The 17895-nt window shown below is 50.9% G+C and overlaps 1 protein-coding gene across 1 annotated transcript in view; it reads left to right on the forward strand.

The window, feature by feature from the left end:
* Positions 1–17895, forward strand: part of LOC145850454 (uncharacterized) — a 63959-nt gene that overhangs the window by 13558 nt on the left and 32506 nt on the right. The window contains exons 2-3 of the mRNA XM_082959687.1: positions 9203–10145; positions 16548–17384. Coding sequence (XP_082815813.1) covers positions 9462–10145; positions 16548–17384 — 1521 coding nt within the window. The 5' untranslated portion in view covers positions 9203–9461. The remainder of the gene's footprint in view (positions 1–9202; positions 10146–16547; positions 17385–17895) is intronic.

The raw sequence follows: 17895 nt of genomic DNA on the forward strand, positions 1-17895 counted from the left end.
CCTGTCTCCATCTCGCTCTCTCCTCACTTACCCTGTCTCCATCTCGCTCTCCTCACTTACCCTGTCTCCATCTCTCTCTCCTCACTTACCCTGTCTCCATCTCTCTCTCCTCACTTACCCTGTCTCCATCTTCTCTCTCCTCACTTACCCTGTCTCCATCTCTCTCTCTCCTCACTTACCCTGTCTCCATCTCTCTCTCCTCACTAACCCTGTCTCCATCTCTCTCTCTCCTCACTTACCCTGTCTCCATCTCTCTCTCTCCTCACTAACCCTGTCTCCATCTCTTTCTCTCCTCACTTACCCTGTCTCCATCTCTCTCTCTCCTCACTTACCCTGTCTCCATCTCTCTCTCCTCACTTACCCTGTCTCCATCTCTCTCTCCTCACTTACCCTGTCTCCATCTCTCTCTCTCCTCACTTACCCTGTCTCCATCTCTCTCTCCTCACTAACCCTGTCTCCATCTCGCTCTCTCCTCACTTACCCTGTCTCCATCTCTCTCTCCTCACTTACCCTGTCTCCATCTCTCTCTCCTCACTTACCCTGTCTCCATCTCTCTCTCCTCACTAACCCTGTCTCCATCTCTCTCTCTCCTCACTTACCCTGTCTCCATCTCTCTCTCTCCTCACTAACCCTGTCTCCATCTCTCTCTCTCCTCACTAACCCTGTCTCCATCTCTCTCTCTCCTCACTAACCCTGTCTCCATCTTTCTCTCCTCACTTACCCTGTCTCCATCTCTCTCTCCTCACTAACCCTGTCTCCATCTCTCTCTCCTCACTAACCCTATCTCCATCTCTCTCTCCTCACTTACCCTGTCTCCATCTCTCTCTCTCCTCACTTACCCTGTCTCCATCTCTCTCTCTCCTCACTAACCCTGTCTCCATCTTGCTCTCCCCTCACTTACCCTGTCTCCATCTCTCTCTCCTCACTTACCCTGTCTCCATCTCTCTCTCTCCTCACTTACCCTGTCTCCATCTCTCTCTCCTCACTAAACCTGTCTCCATCTCTCTCTCTCCTCACTTACCCTGTCTCCATCTCTCTCTCCTCGCTTACCCTGTCTCCATCTCTCTCTCTCCTCACTAACCCTGTCTCCATCTCTTTCTCTCCTCACTTACCCTGTCTCCATCTCTCTCTCTCCTCACTAACCCTGTCTCCATCTCTTTCTCTCCTCACTTACCCTGTCTCCATCTCTCTCTCTCCTCACTTACCCTGTCTCCATCTCTCTCTCCTCACTTACCCTGTCTCCATCTCTCTCTCCTCACTTACCCTGTCTCCATCTCTCTCTCTCCTCACTTACCCTGTCTCCATCTCTCTCTCTCCTCACTAATCCTGTCTCCATCTCGCTCTCTCCTCACTTACCCTGTCTCCATCTCTCTCTCTCCTCGCTTACCCTGTCTCCATCTCTCTCTCTCCTCGCTTACCCTGTCTCCATCTCTCTCTCTCCTCACTTACCCTGTCTCCATCTCTCTCTCTCCTCACTTACCCTGTCTCCATCTCTCTCTCTCCTCACTTACCCTGTCTCCATCTCTCTCTCTCCTCACTTACCCTGTCTCCATCTCACTCTCTCCTCACTAACCCTGTCTCCATCTTGCTCTCTCCTCACTAACCCTGTCTCCATCTCGCTCTCTCCTCACTAACCCTGTCTCCATCTTGCTCTCTCCTCACTTACCCTGTCTCCATCTCTTTCTCTCCTCACTTACCCTGTCTACATCTCTCTCTCTCTCTCTCTCTCCTCACTTACCCTGTCTCCATCTCTCTCTCCTCACTTACCCTGTCTCCATCTCTCTCTCTCCTCACTTACCCTGTCTCCATCTCTCTCTCTCCTCACTTACCCTGTCTCCATCTCTCTCTCTCCTCGCTTACTGTCTCCATCTCTCTCTCTCCTCACTTACCCTGTCTCCATCTCGCACTCTCCTCACTAACCCTGTCTCCATCTTGCTCTCTCCTCACTAACCCTGTCTCCATCTCTCTCTCCTCACTTACCCTGTCTCCATCTTGCTCTCTCCTCACTTACCCTGTCTCCATCTTCCTCTCTCATCACTTACCCTGTCTCCATCTCTTTCTCTCCTCACTTACCCTGTCTACATCTCTCTCCTCACTTACCCTGTCTACATCTCTCTCCTCACTTACCCTGTCTACATCTCTCTCCTCACTTACCCTGTCTCCATCTCTCCTCTCTCTCCTCACTTACCCTGTCTCCATCTCGCTCTCTCCTCACTAACCCTGTCTCCATCTCACTCTCTCCTCACTAACTCTGTCTCCATCTCTCTCTCTCCTCACTTACCCTGTCTCCATCTCTCTCTCTCCTCACTTACCCTGTCTCCATCTCGCTCTCTCCTCACTAACCCTGTCTCCATCTCTCTCTCCTCACTTACCCTGTCTCCATCTCTCTCTCCTCACTTACCCTGTCTCCATCTTGCTCTCTCCTCACTTACCCTGTCTCCATCTTGCTCTCTCCTCACTTACCCTGTCTCCATCTCTGCTCTCTCCTCACTTACCCTGTCTCCATCTCTCTCTCTCCTCACTTACCCTGTCTCCATCTCTCTCTCTCCTCGCTTACCCTGTCTCCATCTCTCTCTCTCCTCACTAACCCTGTCTCCATCTCTTTCTCTCCTCACTTACCCTGTCTCCATCTCTCTCTCTCCTCACTAACCCTGTCTCCATCTCTTTCTCTCCTCACTTACCCTGTCTCCATCTCTCTCTCTCCTCACTTACCCTGTCTCCATCTCTCTCTCCTCACTTACCCTGTCTCCATCTCTCTCTCCTCACTCACCCTGTCTCCATCTCTCTCTCTCCTCACTTACCCTGTCTCCATCTCTCTCTCTCCTCACTAACCCTGTCTCCATCTTTCTCTCCTCACTTACCCTGTCTCCATCTCTCTCTCTCCTCACTTACCCTGTCTCCATCTCTCTCTCTCCTCACTTACCCTGTCTCCATCTCTCTCTCTCCTCACTTACCCTGTCTCCATCTCTCTCTCTCCTCACTAACCCTGTCTCCATCTCTCTCTCCTCACTTACCCTGTCTCCATCTCTCTCTCTCCTCACTTACCCTGTCTCCATCTCTCTCTCCTCACTTACCCTGTCTCCATCTCTCTCTCTCCTCACTTACCCTGTCTCCATCTCTCTCTCTCCTCACTTATCCTGTATCCATCTCTCTCTCTCCTCACTTACCCTGTCTCCATCTCTCTCTCCTCACTTACCCTGTCTACATCTCTCTCTCCTCACTTACCCTGTCTCCGTCTCTCTCTCTCTCCTCGTTTACCCTGCCTCCATCTCTCTCCCTCTCTCTCCTCGCTTACCCTGTCTCCGTCTCGCTCTCTCTCTCCTCGCTTACCCTGTCTCCGTCTCGCTCTCTCTCTCTCTCTCCTCGCTTACCCTGTCTCCGTCTCTTTCCTCGCTTACCCTGTCTCCCTCTCTTTACTCTCTTAGCCTGTCTCCATCTCTCTCGCTCTCTCCTCAATTAACCTGTCTCCGTCTCCCTCTCTCTCCTCGCTTACCCTGTCTCCGTCTCGCTCTCTCTCCTCGCTTACCCTGTCTCTGTCTATCTCTCTCTTCTCGCTTACCCTGTCTCCTTCTCGCTATCTCTCCTCGCTTACCCTGTCTCCGTCTCGCTCTCTCTCCTCTCTCACCCTGTCTCTCTCTCTCCCTCTCTCTCCTCACTTACCCTGTCTCCGTCTCGCTCTCTCTCTCTCCTCGCTTACCCTGTCTCCGTCTCGCTCTCTCTCTCTCTCTCCTCGCTTACCCTGTCTCTGTTTCGCTCTCTCTCTCTTCTCTCTCTCTCTCCTCGCTTACCCTGTCTCCGTTTCGCTCTCTCTCTCTTCTCTCTCTCTCTCCTCGCTTACCCTGTCTCCGTCTCGCTCTCTCTCTCTCTCTCCTCGCTTACCCTGTCTCCGTCTCGCTCTCTCTCTCTCCTCACTTACCCTGTCTCCATCTCGCTCTCTCTCTCTCCTCGCTTACCCTGTCTCCGTCTCTCTCCTCGCTTACCGTCTCCCTCTCTTTACTCTCTTAGCCTGTCTCCGTCTCTCTCTCTCTCTCCTCGCTTACCCTGTCTCCGTCTCGCTGTCTCTCTCTCCTCGCTTACCCTGTCTCCGTCTCGCTCTCTCTCTCTCCTCGCTTACCCTGTCTCCTTCTCGCTCTCTCTCTCTCCTCGCTTACCCTGTCTCCGTCTCGCTCTTCTCTCTCTCCTCGCTTACCCTGTCTCCGTCTCTTTCCTCGCTTACCCTGTCTCCCTCTCTTTACTCTCTTAGCCTGTCTCCGTCTCTCTCGCTCTCTCCTTGTTTACACTGTCTCCGTCTCCCTCTCTCTCCTCGCTTACCCTGTCTCCGTCTCTCTCTCTCCCCTCGCTTACCCTGTCTCCGTCGCTCTCTCTCTCTCCCCTCGCTTACCCTGTCTCCGCCTCGCTCTCTCTTTCTCTCTCCTCGCTTACCCTGACTCCGTCTCGCTCTCTCTCTCTCTCCTCGCTTACCCTGTCTCTGTCTCGCTCTCTCTCTCTCCTCGCTTACCCTGTCTCTGTCTCTCCTCGCTTACCCTGTCTCCGTCGCTCCCTCTCTCTCCCCTCGCTTACCCTGTCTCCGCCTCGCTCTCTCTTTCTCTCTCCTCGCTTACCCTGACTCCGTCTCGCTCTCTCTTTCTCTCTTCGCTTACCCTGTCTCCGTCTCGCTCTCTTTCCCTCCTCGCTTACCCTGTCTCTCTCTCTCTCCTCGCTTACCCTGTCTCCGTCTCGCTCTCTCTTCGCTTACCCTGTCTCCGTCTCGCTCTCTCTTCGCTTATCCTGTCTACGTCTCTCGCTCTCTTTCCCTCCTCGCTTAATCTCTCTGTCTCGCTCTCCCTCCTCGCTTTCCCTGTTTCCGTGTCGCTCTCTCTCTCTCCTCGCTTACCCTGTCTCCGTCTCGCTCTCTCTTTCTCTCTCCTCGCTTACCCTGTCTCCTTTTTTCTCTCTCTCTCTCTCTCCTCGCTTACCCTGTCTCCGTCTCGCTCTCTTTCTCTCCTCGCTTACCCTGTCTCCGTCTCGCTCTCTTTCTCTCCTCGCTTACCCTGTCTCCGTCTCGCTCTCTTTCTCTCCTCGCTTACCCTGTCTCCGTCTCGCTCTCTTTCTCTCCTCGCTTACCCTGTCTCCGTCTCGCTCTCTTTCTCTTTCTCTCCTCGCTTACCCTGTCTCCGTCTCGCTCTCTCTCCTCGCTTACCCTGTCTCCATCTCGCTCTCGCTCTCCTCGCTTACCCTGTCTCCGTCTCGCTCTCGCTCTCCTCGCTTACCCTGTCTCCGTCTCGCTCTCCTCGCTTGCCCTGTCTCCGTCTCTCGCTCTCCTCGCTTACCCTGTCTCCGTCTCGCTCTCGCTCTCCTCGCTTACCCTGTCTCCGTCTCGCTCTCTCTCCTCGCTTACCCTGTCTCCGTCTCGCTCTCGCTCTCCTCGCTTACCCTGTCTCCGTCTCGCTCTCTCCTCGCTTGCCCTGTCTCCGTCTCTCTCTCTCCTCACTTGCCCTGTCTCCGTCTCTCTCTCTCCTCGCTTGCCCTGTCTCCGTCTCTCTCTCTCCTCGCTTACCCTGTCTCTGTCTCGCTCTCTCCTCGCTTGCCCTGTCTCCGTCTCTCGCTCTCCTCGCTTACCCTGTCTCCGTCTCGCTCTCTTTCTCTCCTCGCTTACCCTGTCTCCGTCTCGCTCTCTTTCTCTCCTCGCTTACCCTGTCTCCGTCTCTCTCTCTCCTCGCTTACCCTGTCTCCGTCTCTCTCTCTCCTCGCTTACCCTGTCTCCGTCTCGCTCTCTCTCCTCGCTTACCCTGTCTCCGTCTCGCTCTCTCTTTCTCTCTCCTCGCTTACCCTGTCTCCGTCTCGCTCTCTCTTTCTCTCTCCTCGCTTACCCTGTCTCCGTCTCGCTCTTTCTCCTCGCTTACCCTGTCTCCGTCTCGCTCTCTCCTCGCTTGCCCTGTCTCCGTCTCTCTCTCTCCTCGCTTGCCCTGTCTCTCACTCTCTCCTCGCTTGCCCTGTCTCCGTCTTGCTCTCTCTTCGCTTACCCTGTCTCCGTCTCTCTCTCTCTCCTCGCTTACCCTGTCTCGCTCTCTCTCTCCTCGCTTACCCGGTCTCGCTCTCTTTCTCTCTCTTCGCTTACCCTGTCTCCGTCTCTCTCTCTCTCCTCGCTTACCCTGTCTCGCTCTCTTTCTCTCTCCTCGCTTACCCGGTCTCGCTCTCTTTCTCTCTCCTCGCTTACCCTGTCTCGCTCTCTTTCTCTCTCCTCGCTTACCCTGTCTCGCTCTCTTTCTCTCTCCTCGCTTACCCTGTCTCGCTCTCTTTCTCTCTCCTCGCTTACCCTGTCTCGCTCTCTCTCTCTCCTTGCTTACCCTGTCTCGCTCTCTCTCTCTCCTCGCTTACCCTGTCTCGCTCTCTTTCTCTCTCCTCGCTTACCCTGTCTCGCTCTCTCTCTCCTCGCTTACCCTGTCTCGCTCTCTTTCTCTCTCCTCGCTTACCCTGTCTCGCTCTCTTTCTCTCTCCTCGCTTACCCTGTCTCGCTCTCTTTCTCTCTCCTCGCTTACCCTGTCTCGCTCTCTTTCTCTCTCCTCGCTTACCCTGTCTCGCTCTCTTTCTCTCTCCTCGCTTACCCTGTCTCTGTCTCGCTCTCTCCTCGCTTGCCCTGTCTCCGTCTCTCGCTCTCCTCGCTTACCCTGTCTCCGTCTCGCTCTCTTTCTCTCCTCGCTTACCCTGTCTCCGTCTCGCTCTCTTTCTCTCCTCGCTTACCCTGTCTCCGTCTCTCTCTCTCCTCGCTTACCCTGTCTCCGTCTCTCTCTCTCCTCGCTTACCCTGTCTCCGTCTCGCTCTCTCTCCTCGCTTACCCTGTCTCCGTCTCGCTCTCTCTTTCTCTCTCCTCGCTTACCCTGTCTCCGTCTCGCTCTCTCTTTCTCTCTCCTCGCTTACCCTGTCTCCGTCTCGCTCTTTCTCCTCGCTTACCCTGTCTCTCTCTCTCTCTCCTCGCTTGCCCTGTCTCCGTCTCTCTCTCCTCGCTTGCCCTGTCTCTCACTCTCTCCTCGCTTGCCCTGTCTCCGTCTCGCTCTCTCTTCGCTTACCCTGTCTCCGTCTCTCTCTCTCTCCTCGCTTACCCTGTCTCCGTCTCTCTCTCTCCTCGCTTACCCTGTCTCGCTCTCTCTCTCTCTCCTCGCTTACCCGGTCTCGCTCTCTTTCTCTCTCCTCGCTTACCCGGTCTCGCTCTCTTTCTCTCTCCTCGCTTACCCGGTCTCGCTCTCTTTCTCTCTCCTCGCTTACCCGGTCTCGCTCTCTTTCTCTCTCCTCGCTTACCCTGTCTCGCTCTCTCTCTCTCCTCGCTTACCCTGTCTCGCTCTCTCTCTCTCCTCGCTTACCCTGTCTCGCTCTCTCTCTCTCCTCGCTTACCCTGTCTCGCTCTCTTTCTCTCTCCTCGCTTACCCTGTCTCGCTCTCTTTCTCTCTCCTCGCTTACCCTGTCTCGCTCTCTTTCTCTCTCCTCGCTTACCCTGTCTCGCTCTCTTTCTCTCTCCTCGCTTACCCTGTCTCTCGTCTCGCTCTCTCTCCTCGCTTGCCCTGTCTCCGTCTCTCTCTCTCTCCTCGCTTACCCTGTCTCCGTCTCGCTCTCTTTCTCTCCTCGCTTACCCTGTCTCCGTCTCGCTCTCTCCTCGCTTACCCTGTCTCTCGTCTCGCTCTCTTTCTCTCCTCGCTTGCCCTGTCTCCGTCTCTCTCTCTCCTCTCTTACCCTGTCTCTCACTCTCTCCTCGCTTACCCTGTCTCCGTCTCTCTCTCTCCTCGCTTACCCTGTCTCCGTCTCTCTCTCTCCTCGCTTACCCTGTCTCCGTCTCGCTCTCTCTTTCTCTCTCTCGCTTACCCTGTCTCCGTCTCGCTCTCTCTTTCTCTCTCCTCGCTTACCCTGTCTCCGTCTCGCTTTCTCCTCGCTTGCCCTGTCTCCGTCTCTCTCTCCTCGCTTGCCCTGTCTCTCACTCTCTCCTCGCTTGCCCTGTCTCCGTCTCGCTCTCTCTTCGCTTACCCTGTCTCCGTCTCTCTCTCCTCGCTTACCCTGTCTCGCTCTCTCTCTCCTCGCTTACCCGGTCTCGCTCTCTTTCTCTCTCCTCGCTTACCCGGTCTCGCTCTCTTTCTCTCTCCTCGCTTACCCTGTCTCGCTCTCTTTCTCTCTCCTCGCTTACCCTGTCTCGCTCTCTCTCTCTCCTCGCTTACCCTGTCTCGCTCTCTCTCTCTCCTCGCTTACCCTGTCTCGCTCTCTCTTTCTCCTCGCTTACCCTTTCTCTCTCTTTCACTCTCTCTCCTCGCTTACCCTGTCTCGCTCTCTCTCTCCTCGCTTACCCTTTCTCTCTCTTTCACTCTCTCTCCTCGCTTACCCTGTCTCGCTCTCTCTTTCCTCGCTTACCCTTTCTCTCTCTTTCACTCTCTCTCCTCGCTTACCCTGTCTCGCTCTCTCTTTCCTCGCTTACCCTTTCTCTCTCTCTTTCTCTCTCTTTCTCCTCGCTTACCTTGTCTCTTTTTCTCTCTCTCTCCTCACTTACCCCCCCCCTCTCTCTCTCTCTCTCTCTCTCCTCTCCTCGCTTACCCTGTCTCCGTCTCGCTCTCTCTCTCTCTCTCTCTCTCTCTCCTCTCTTACCCTGTCTCCTTCTCTCTCACTCTCTCTCTCTCTCTCTCCTCTCTTACCCTGTCTCCGTCTCTCTCTCTCTCCTCGCTTACCCTGTCTTCCAGTCTCTCTTATCCACTCTCTTTCTCTTCTCAGTACCCATCTCCCTCTCTCACCCTCTTTAATTTCATCTTCATCATCCCTTTCTCCGTCTCTCTCCCCGTTTCTCCACTCCTCCATCTATTTCTGTCTCCCTCACTCTCTGTCTCCCCTCATTCTCTATCTCTCTATGTGGTTATACAGTGTCTCCCTCACTCTCTGTCTCCCCTCATTCTCTATCTCTCTATGTGGTTATACAGTGCGTGTGTGGGTGTAATTAGGGGTTGCCTAGACACAGAGAAAGCTTTTCAGTATAGAGTAGAGGCCCACTCCCACTCTGAACCCAATATCACAGGATTCCTGCCTGCTTAGACCTAAGATCTCACTTCTCAATCGAAATAACACTGTTCTCTCAGGGGTGATATTGTCTGTGCTGGTGTGATTTTGTTGATTGGCGCCATGTCTTTTCTCTTCCTCTTTCCATCTATTTTTATTTCCCTCCCTCCCTCTCCTTCCCTCCTGCTCTCTTTCACAGTATCCATGGTACCCTCCAGTGTTGCAGTGAGCTCCAGAATAGTGACCAGCCTGTGTGAGAGATCAGCAGCCTGCTGTGTTGGAACTGTCTCCAACCACCAGTGACAGAGATGAATGGCAGTGAGTAAGACAAATCCTAGTCCAAAAACATAAGGATCCCCGAGGACAAGAAAGACGGCACCTCGTTAGACACTTCTTTTTATTTCTGACCATGTAGCTGCCATGTTTCCACATTAGAATCCAGCCGTCATCAGAGCAGGATGCATGACAGTGCCAGGAGCACTGGGCATGGAGAGGGCAGCTCCGCACGATCAACTAAGTTACAGAAGAACCCAAAACAGGGGTACCGTAAACTGGGCGTGGCTAGTGGGTCAGGGTCAAAGTCGGCCGGGACAGGGTCAGGGGGTAAAACCTTGTCTATGGAGAACATCCAGTCCCTGAACGCAGCCTACGCCACCTCCGGCCCCATGTACTTAAGTGACCGCGATGCCTTGGCCTCCTCTGGTGGCTACCCTAAAGGAACCATGACTCTGGGCCGAGCCACCAGCAGGACCTCCTACACGGGCCGGACCACAGCCATGGGCAGCAGCCCCAACATCACCACCACATCAGACAGCCAGGGCTATGGGGACCAGAGCCACACCCAACACCTCCAGGCAGGGGGGCCCTCAGGGCTGCTGAGGCAGGCTGGACGGGGTGGAGAAGGAGGGGGAGAGGACATCCAGGCTCAGCTCAGGGAGCTGCAGAGAGAGAATGAACTGCTGAGAAGAGAGATGGACGGAGGGAGGGATGGGAGAGAAGAGAGAATGAGCTCTTCTGTCAACAGTAGAAAGAACTTCTGGAGCCCGGAGGTGAAAAGTCGAGACAGAGGGATGAGGAAAGAGGAGGGAGCCCTTACATCCATCCTGAAGGAACAGAAGTGGGCCTCTCCAGAGGAGGACCAGGTGAGAATAACTGGGGGAGGGAAGGAAGGAGGCTTGATGAAGGCCCATGATGGTCTTAACATGGGGACAAAGCATCCACACTGTCTGCCTGGAGGTTTCTGTGTAGAAATGAATAATGTATCCCAATGGGTTTCTGGGTGGTTTTTAAACAGATATACACCACCGTTCAAAAGTTTGGGGTCACTTAGAAATGTCCTTGTTTTTGAAAGAAAAGCACATTTTTTGGCCATAAAATAACATCAAATTGATCTGAAATAGTGTAGACACAGCGTTAATCAGGACAACAGTTTTCAGCTGTGCTAACATAATTGCAAAAGGGTTTTCTAATGATCAATTAGCCTTTTAAAATGATAAACTTGGATTAGCTAACACAACGTGCCATCGGAACACTGGAGTGATGGTTGCTGATAATGGGCCTCTGTACGCCTACGGCGATATTCCATTAAAAATCATCAGTTTCCAGCTACAATAGTCATTTACAACATTAACAGTGTCTACACTGTATTTCTGATCAATTTGATGTTATTTTAATGGATTTTTGTTGTTGTTGCTTTTCTTTCAAAAACAAGGACATTTCTAAGTGACCCCAAACTTTTGAACAGTGGTGTATATAAAGACCGTGTGCTAAACACTCTCACTCTGTTACCATGGGAACATGTCCAACGGCTGGCATTCTAGCAGCTATAAAAGTCAGTTCTTCTGTGAAGTTAGAATGAATGGGAGGAGAGGTTCTATAGACTGCTCTCTGGTCTGTCTGTCTTCTCTCACTTTCACCCACTCTTTCCTTCTCCCTTTTCACTCTGTCCTTATCACAGAGGTGTGTTTTATTAGGCTTAGCTTCTTCTCCCTCACACAGCTGTGAGGCCTCCTCTCCATACCTTTTTTAGCTCGGTCTCACGCTCTTACACTAACTGTCCACTAACTGCACCACTGTGCTTTTACACTGGCGTGCCCACACACACACACACACACACACTGTTTTTCCTCATCTCACTCAGATAAAGAACAGAGAAACATTGAGCCCACAGGGGTGAACCTTATGTATTTTCATTAATAGTGACTGTGAATACAGAACCATTCTACAGACAGCTTCCTTTGGGGTTGGATGGAGCAATTCAGCCTTGCTGCTTTAACTACCCCATACCCACACGCTTTTCAATGTATTCACTTACTGTACATTGATAATAACTACTCTGATGCCATAGATAGCACATACTGTACACCGTAGCCTGCACATTATCCTGAAGACATGTCCTTACATAACCTGAGAGGGGTGGGGGGGTCAGGGGGATTGAGGGTGAAACAGTGATTTAATATATATGTTTTTTAACCTTTCTTTTTATTATTGTGTTTCTTTGTAAAGTCTTTAGGGTGGATGGATACCACTAGGCATGATCCAAACATCATCATTGTTTGTATTCAGAACACAGCAGTGTGTGCTGTGTGTAGGGAAAGGGGGATACCTAGTCAGTTGTGCAACTGAATGCATTCAACTGAAATGTGTCTTCCGCATTCAACCCAACCCCTTTGAATTAGAGAGGTGCAGGGGGGTTGCCTTAATCCACATCCACGTCTTGGCGCCCGGGGAACAGTGGGTTAACTGCTTTGCTCAGGGGCAGAGCGACAGATTTTCACCTTGTCAACTCGGGGATTCGATCCAGCAACCTTTCAGTTACTGGCCCAACGCTCTAACCCGCCAGGCTACCTGTTTACTATGATGACAGATTATATAGCTGTTCTTTAGCAGACCTGATAGATATCAGTAGACAGGAATATTGGTGATATTGAGGTTTTGTTGTTCTGCAGTCAGTACAATCCTCTTTAACAAACACACATGGTAGGATCAATACACTCTAATTGAGGAGGCCAGACAGCGGTTGCACCCTTTATTGATTCCTCTCTAAACTTGTACTTCTCTTCCCTCGACGTTCTGACTTAACTTTTACTTTCTAGTAATATCTTATCGTCACGACAGAAGCCACTATTATCTGTCTGCCAAAGTTTCTCTGCCCTCTCCCTCTCTCATCCTTTTCCTCCCTCCTCTCTTTTGCCTTTTGTCTCCTCTCGTTCTCTCCATTCTTGTTACTTATCTCCCCCCTCTCTGTATTCTCCTTCCCTCGTCTCTGGAGATAGTCAGAGGGAGACCGGTTGTGAGACAGGGAAATATTAGCATTAAAAAGGTCCTCCTTCACTCAAATGGGGCTGGAGGGGATGGCTGCTGTTTTTTGGGCTCTTAACCAACCGGTTTATGGGCTCTTAACCGTGCTATTTTGTTGTTTTTTTCACATTGTTTGTAACCTATTTTGTACATAATGTTGTTGCTATGTCTCTTATGACCGAAAAGAGCTTCTGGAAATCAGAACAGCGATTACACACCTTGAACTGGACAAAGAATTTTTCTTTAACGAGTCGGACGAGAGGGATTTACTCCAGACACCCGAGAACGGTTGTCCTGATTACAGGCCTTCCCTGTGGCTCAGTTGGTAGAGCATGGTGTTTGCAATGCCAGCATGGTGTGTGCAATGCCAGTGTTGTGGGTTCGATTCCCAAGGTGGGGCCAGTACAAACAAAAATGCATGAAATGTATGAAATGTATGCATTCACTACTGTAAGTCGCTCTGGATAAGAGCGTCTGCTAAAATGTAAAAATGTAAATGTAAGGCCCTCATCCCCGTCAATCACTAGAGAGACGCAGGTATTGCGGAAGGAGGTCGGGGTGTGAGGATATGGCGGCGAGTGGCTAATCTGCCTTTACCATCGGTACTATTGGCCAACGTACAATCGTTGGATAATAAATTGGACAAACTACAAGCACGTATATCCTACCAAAACTGTAATATCTTATGTTTCACCGAGTCGTGGCTGAACGACGACATGAATAACATACAGCTGGTGGGTTATACACTTTATCAGCAGGATAGAACAGCAGCCTCTGGTAAGACAAAGGGTGGCGGTCTATGTATATTTGTAAACAACAGCTGGTGAACGATATCTCAACGTTTTGCTCGCCTGAGGTAGAGTATCTCATGAAAAGCTTTAGACCACACTATCTACCAAGAGAGTTTTCATCTATGTTCTTCGTAGCTGTCTATTTACCATCACAAACCGATGCTGGCACTAAGACCGCACTCAATGAGCTGTATACGGCCAATCAGCAAACAGGAAAACGCTCATCCAGAGGCAGCTCCTAGTGGCCAGGGACTTTAATGCAGGGAAACTTAAATCCATTTTACCTCATTTCTACCAGCATGTTAAATGTGCAACCAGAGGAAAACAAACTCTAGACCACCTTTACTCCACACACAGAGACGCGTACAAAACTCTCCCTCGCCCTCCATTTGGCAAATCTGACCATAATTATATCCTCCTGATTCCTGCTTACAAGCAAAAACTAAAGCAGGAAGTACCAGTGACTCGGTCAGTAAAGTGGTCACATGAAGCAGATGCTAAGCTACAGGACTGTTTTGCTAGCACAGACTGGAATATGTTTCGGGATTCTTCCGATGGCATTGAGGAGTACACCACATCTGTCACTGGCTTCATCAATAAGTGCATCGATGACATCGTCAGTACAGTCACCCACAGTGACTGTATGTACATACCCCAACCAGAAGCCTTCTATGCTCGCTTCAAGGCAAGTAACACTGAAACATGCAGGAGAGCATCAGCTGTTCCGGATGACTGTGTGATCACGCTCTCCGTAGCCGATGTAAGGCCTTTAAACAGGTTAACATTCAAAAGGCTGCAGAGCCAGACGGATTACCAAGAATTGTACTCCGAGCATGCGCTGACCAACTGGCAAGTGTCTTCACTGACATTTTTCAACCTCTCCCTGTCTGAGTCTGTAATACCAACATGTTTCAAGCAGACCACCATAATGCCTGAGCCCAAGAACACTAAGGTAACCTGCCTAAATGACTACTGACCCGTAGCACTCACATCTGTAGCCATGAAGTGCTTTGATAGGCTGGTCATGGCTCACATCAACACCATTATCCCAGAAACCCTAGACCCACTCCAATTTGCATATCGCCTCAACAGATCCACAGATGATGCAATCTCTATTGCACTCCACACTGCCCTTTCACGCCTGGACAAAAGGAACACCTATGTGAGAATGCTGTTCATTGACTACATTTCAGCGTTCAACACCATGGTGCCCACAAAGTTCATCACTTAGCTAAGGACTAAACACTTCCCTCTGCAACTGGATCCTGGACTTCCTGACGGGCCGCCCCCAGGTGGTAAGGGTAGGTAACAACACATCCGCCACGCTGATCCTCAACACGGGAGCCCGTCAGGGGTGTGTGCTCAGTCCCCTCCTGTACTCCGTGTTCACTCATGGCTGCATGGCCAGTCATGACTCCAACACCATCATTAAGTTGTGGTAGGCCTGATAACCGACAACGACGAGAGAGCCTCTATGGAGGAAGTCAGAGACCTGGCCGTGTGGTGCCAGAATAACAACCTCTCCCTCAACGTGATCAAGACAAAGGAGATGATTGTGGACTATAGGAAAAGGAGGACCGAGCACACCCCTATTCTCATCGACGGGTCTGTAGTGGAGCAGGTTGAGAGTTTCAAGTTTCTTGGTGTCCACATCACCAACAAACTAACATGGTCTTAGCACACCAAGACAGTCGTGATGAGGGCACGACAAAACCTATTCCCCCTCAGGAGACCTTCAAAAGGTTCTACAGCTGCACCATCAAGAGCATCCTGACTGGTTGCATCACTGCCTGGTATGGCAACTGCTCGGCCTCCGACCGTAAGACACCAGTACTACCTGTATATAGCGTCACTATTGTTATTTTACTGCTGCTCTTTAAGGTATTAGGTATTTTTCTTAACTGCATTGTTGGTTAAGGGCTTGTAAGTTAGCATTTCACTGTCTACACCTCTTGTCGGCACATGTGACATAACATTTGATTTGATTTGAAGACTTGTTTTTCACCATCTGTTTGTGTGAATGTGTTGGTGTGTGTGTACTCTGTGTTTGTGTGTGTGTGTGTGTGCGTGTAGTCTGTGTGTGTGCGTGTAGTCTGTGTGTGTGCGTGTAGTCTGTGTGTGTGTGTGTGTGTGTGTGTGTGTGTGTGTACTCTGTGTGTGTGTACTCTGTGTGTGTGTGTGTGTGTACTCTGTGTGTGTGTGTGTCGTCGTACTCCGTCCGTGTGTGTGTGTGTGCTGTGCTGTGTGTGTGTGTGCCCTGTCGTCGTCGCGTGTGAGCTCTGCTGTGTGTGCGTCGTAGTCTGTGTGTGTGTGTGTGTACACTGCTGTCGTGTCGCTGTGTTGGCTTCTGCTCCAGTATGTCCCTGTCAACTGTGGACGGTTCTAACATCTCCTCGTACACCCCGTGCGCCAGTGTGTCTGTGTGTTCCTCGTTCTATGATGGGAGAAGTGTTCCAACTGACGTCGTTCAGACAGTTTGAGCTTCATGTCTGTCTGTGTGTTCTTAGTTCTATGATGGGAGAAGTGTTCCAACTGACGTCGTTCAGACAGTTTGAGCTTCCTGCATAGTTGAAAGTATTTATTTTGTTCATCATTCTTGTAGGCTTTGTATTTGATAGCTTTTTTGTATGTGTTAAAGTTAATGTTTTTGTATTTGATAGCTTTTTTGTATGTGTTAAAGTTAATGTTTTTGTATTTGTGTGAAGACTGTGTGTGCGGGTCTGTAACAAGTAGCTGTTATTGCCATGGCTTCTAGCGAGCCTGTACTTCAGTTTTTTTTCCCAGTAAAGCTATGATGTGACAGTTTGAACTCAGTAAAGTAAGGGTTGTTAAGTTGAACTGAGCCTTGTGCCCAGAGCCATCATACTTCCTATTAGAGTGGTGTCACCCGGTCTGGCCCTGTGTTCTGTCTTTATGACTGGAAGTGTTGCCATCTACTGGAGTGTGTTGACATTGCATTTATGTGTGAATAATGACAGAGATTCAATCAACTCTAAAATGCTATAGTAGAGTATTGAAGATATGCAGATCCTTACCTTTGATTATAAATGTAATGATTGTATACTTTAGCTAAAAGTGCTTAATTTAGCCAACAGGGAATGAGTGCGTTCTGTTTTATTTTGCTTGTTACTTTTTAAAACATAGTTTATTTTTTACTTCACCATATTATGCTGCAGGTTTGGGAACCTAGAAGAAAAATGTGTTTTCCTGAGTTTGCTCCTATCCTTTTGTGTTCAGCTGTGTGTGTGTGTGTGTGTGTGTGTGTGTCATTGTCCTCCTTGTGTTTCTGTATCTTCCCTGTGTATCTCTTCTTTTTAATGGCTACCTCTCTGTCTCTCTCTTTCCCTCTCTCTCTCTCTCTCTCTCTCTCTCTCTCTCTCTCTCTCTCTCTCTCTCCCCCTCTCCCTCCCTCCCTCCCCCCCCCCTCTCTCTCTCTCTCTCTCTCTCTCTCAGCACCTCAAGTTGTCAGTGCATGGGCTACAGGAAGAGCTGAGAAGTCATAGAGAGATGAACAGTCGTCTGCAGCAAGAGAACTCGGGATCTCACACAAACATCTCCACTCACACCGGCTCGAACCGAGAACTCCATATTGAGGACCACCGGGCTGGCATCAGCCCTGGACACAGTCCTGGTCTGGGCCCCAGTCACCTCCACAGCCCTGGGCAAAGACATAGCCCCGGCCCTGGTCTAGGAGTCAGCCCCAGACACAGCCCCAGTAACACCTACAACCATGGGCCCAGAAACAGCCCTGTCCATCCCCATAGCCCTGGGTACAGCTCCAACGTCAGACACCACCAAGCTGACATCCACAGCCCTGGGTACAACTCTGGGCCTGGCCCCAGACACAGCCCTGCTAACACTCTCATCCCCTTGTCTAGAAAGAGCCCCAGCCACCTCATCCACAGCCCTGGCCGTTGCCTCAGCCCTCCCAGCAGCCCATGCATGGTCCCTGGGTGCGATGGCTTCTCCTCTCCCCCTCCCCTGGATCTGACGGAGGAGAACTTCAGCCGGCTGCAGTCAGATCATGAACGGCAGGGCAAGGAGCTGTACCTGCTGAGGAAGACCCTGGAAGAGATGGAGCTGAGGATTGACTCCCAGAAACAGACGCTGGGGGCCAGGGACCAGTCCATCCAGAGGCTGCTGGAGATGATCCAGGGAGGGAGGGGTCAGAGAGGCGAGAGGTCAGAGATAATCACCATGGCAACAGCACGCGAGGAGGCGGAGTACCAGGTGTGTCATCTGGAGGAGCAGCTGGACCAGAGGGAGAAAGAGAACCTGCATCTGAGAGAGGTGTGTGTTTCTTTGTGTTTGTCACTATAGCTCAGTGGTTCCCAAACTTATTTTGGCCCACCACCCCATTTTGATACATAAAAAGTCTCGCCACCATGTGAAAAAACAATTATGTAATTAACAGCCAATGTTCACTTTTTAATTTGGTGCTATGGCAGTCAATTCAAAAACATTTTAACAGTATTTCTGATTGTCTTCTCAACTCACCATCACATACTTATAATGTGGTGCTATGACAGTCAACTGCAAATGAGTCTGACATAATGCATCTCATCTCACCACCACTAATGACATGCGTGTGCTTGAGGCATGTCGCATCAGAGCTTCTCAAAGTCGGGGGGCGTGGTCGACAGTGCGCACCTCATCTCTGCTGTCACATCCAACCTGGATGGATATTTGGTTTTAATGCAGACGAGAGCACTGAATCCAGCTTCACACAGATATGAGCTGACGAAGGGTACCATGAGTTTCATGATGCTTTCAAGACAAGGCCAAATCATGACGTCAGTGA

The sequence above is a fragment of the Salmo salar genome, chromosome 13 (genome assembly GCF_965601325.2).
Source record: "Salmo salar chromosome 13, fSalSal1, whole genome shotgun sequence".
Classification (NCBI taxonomy): domain Eukaryota; kingdom Metazoa; phylum Chordata; class Actinopteri; order Salmoniformes; family Salmonidae; genus Salmo; species Salmo salar.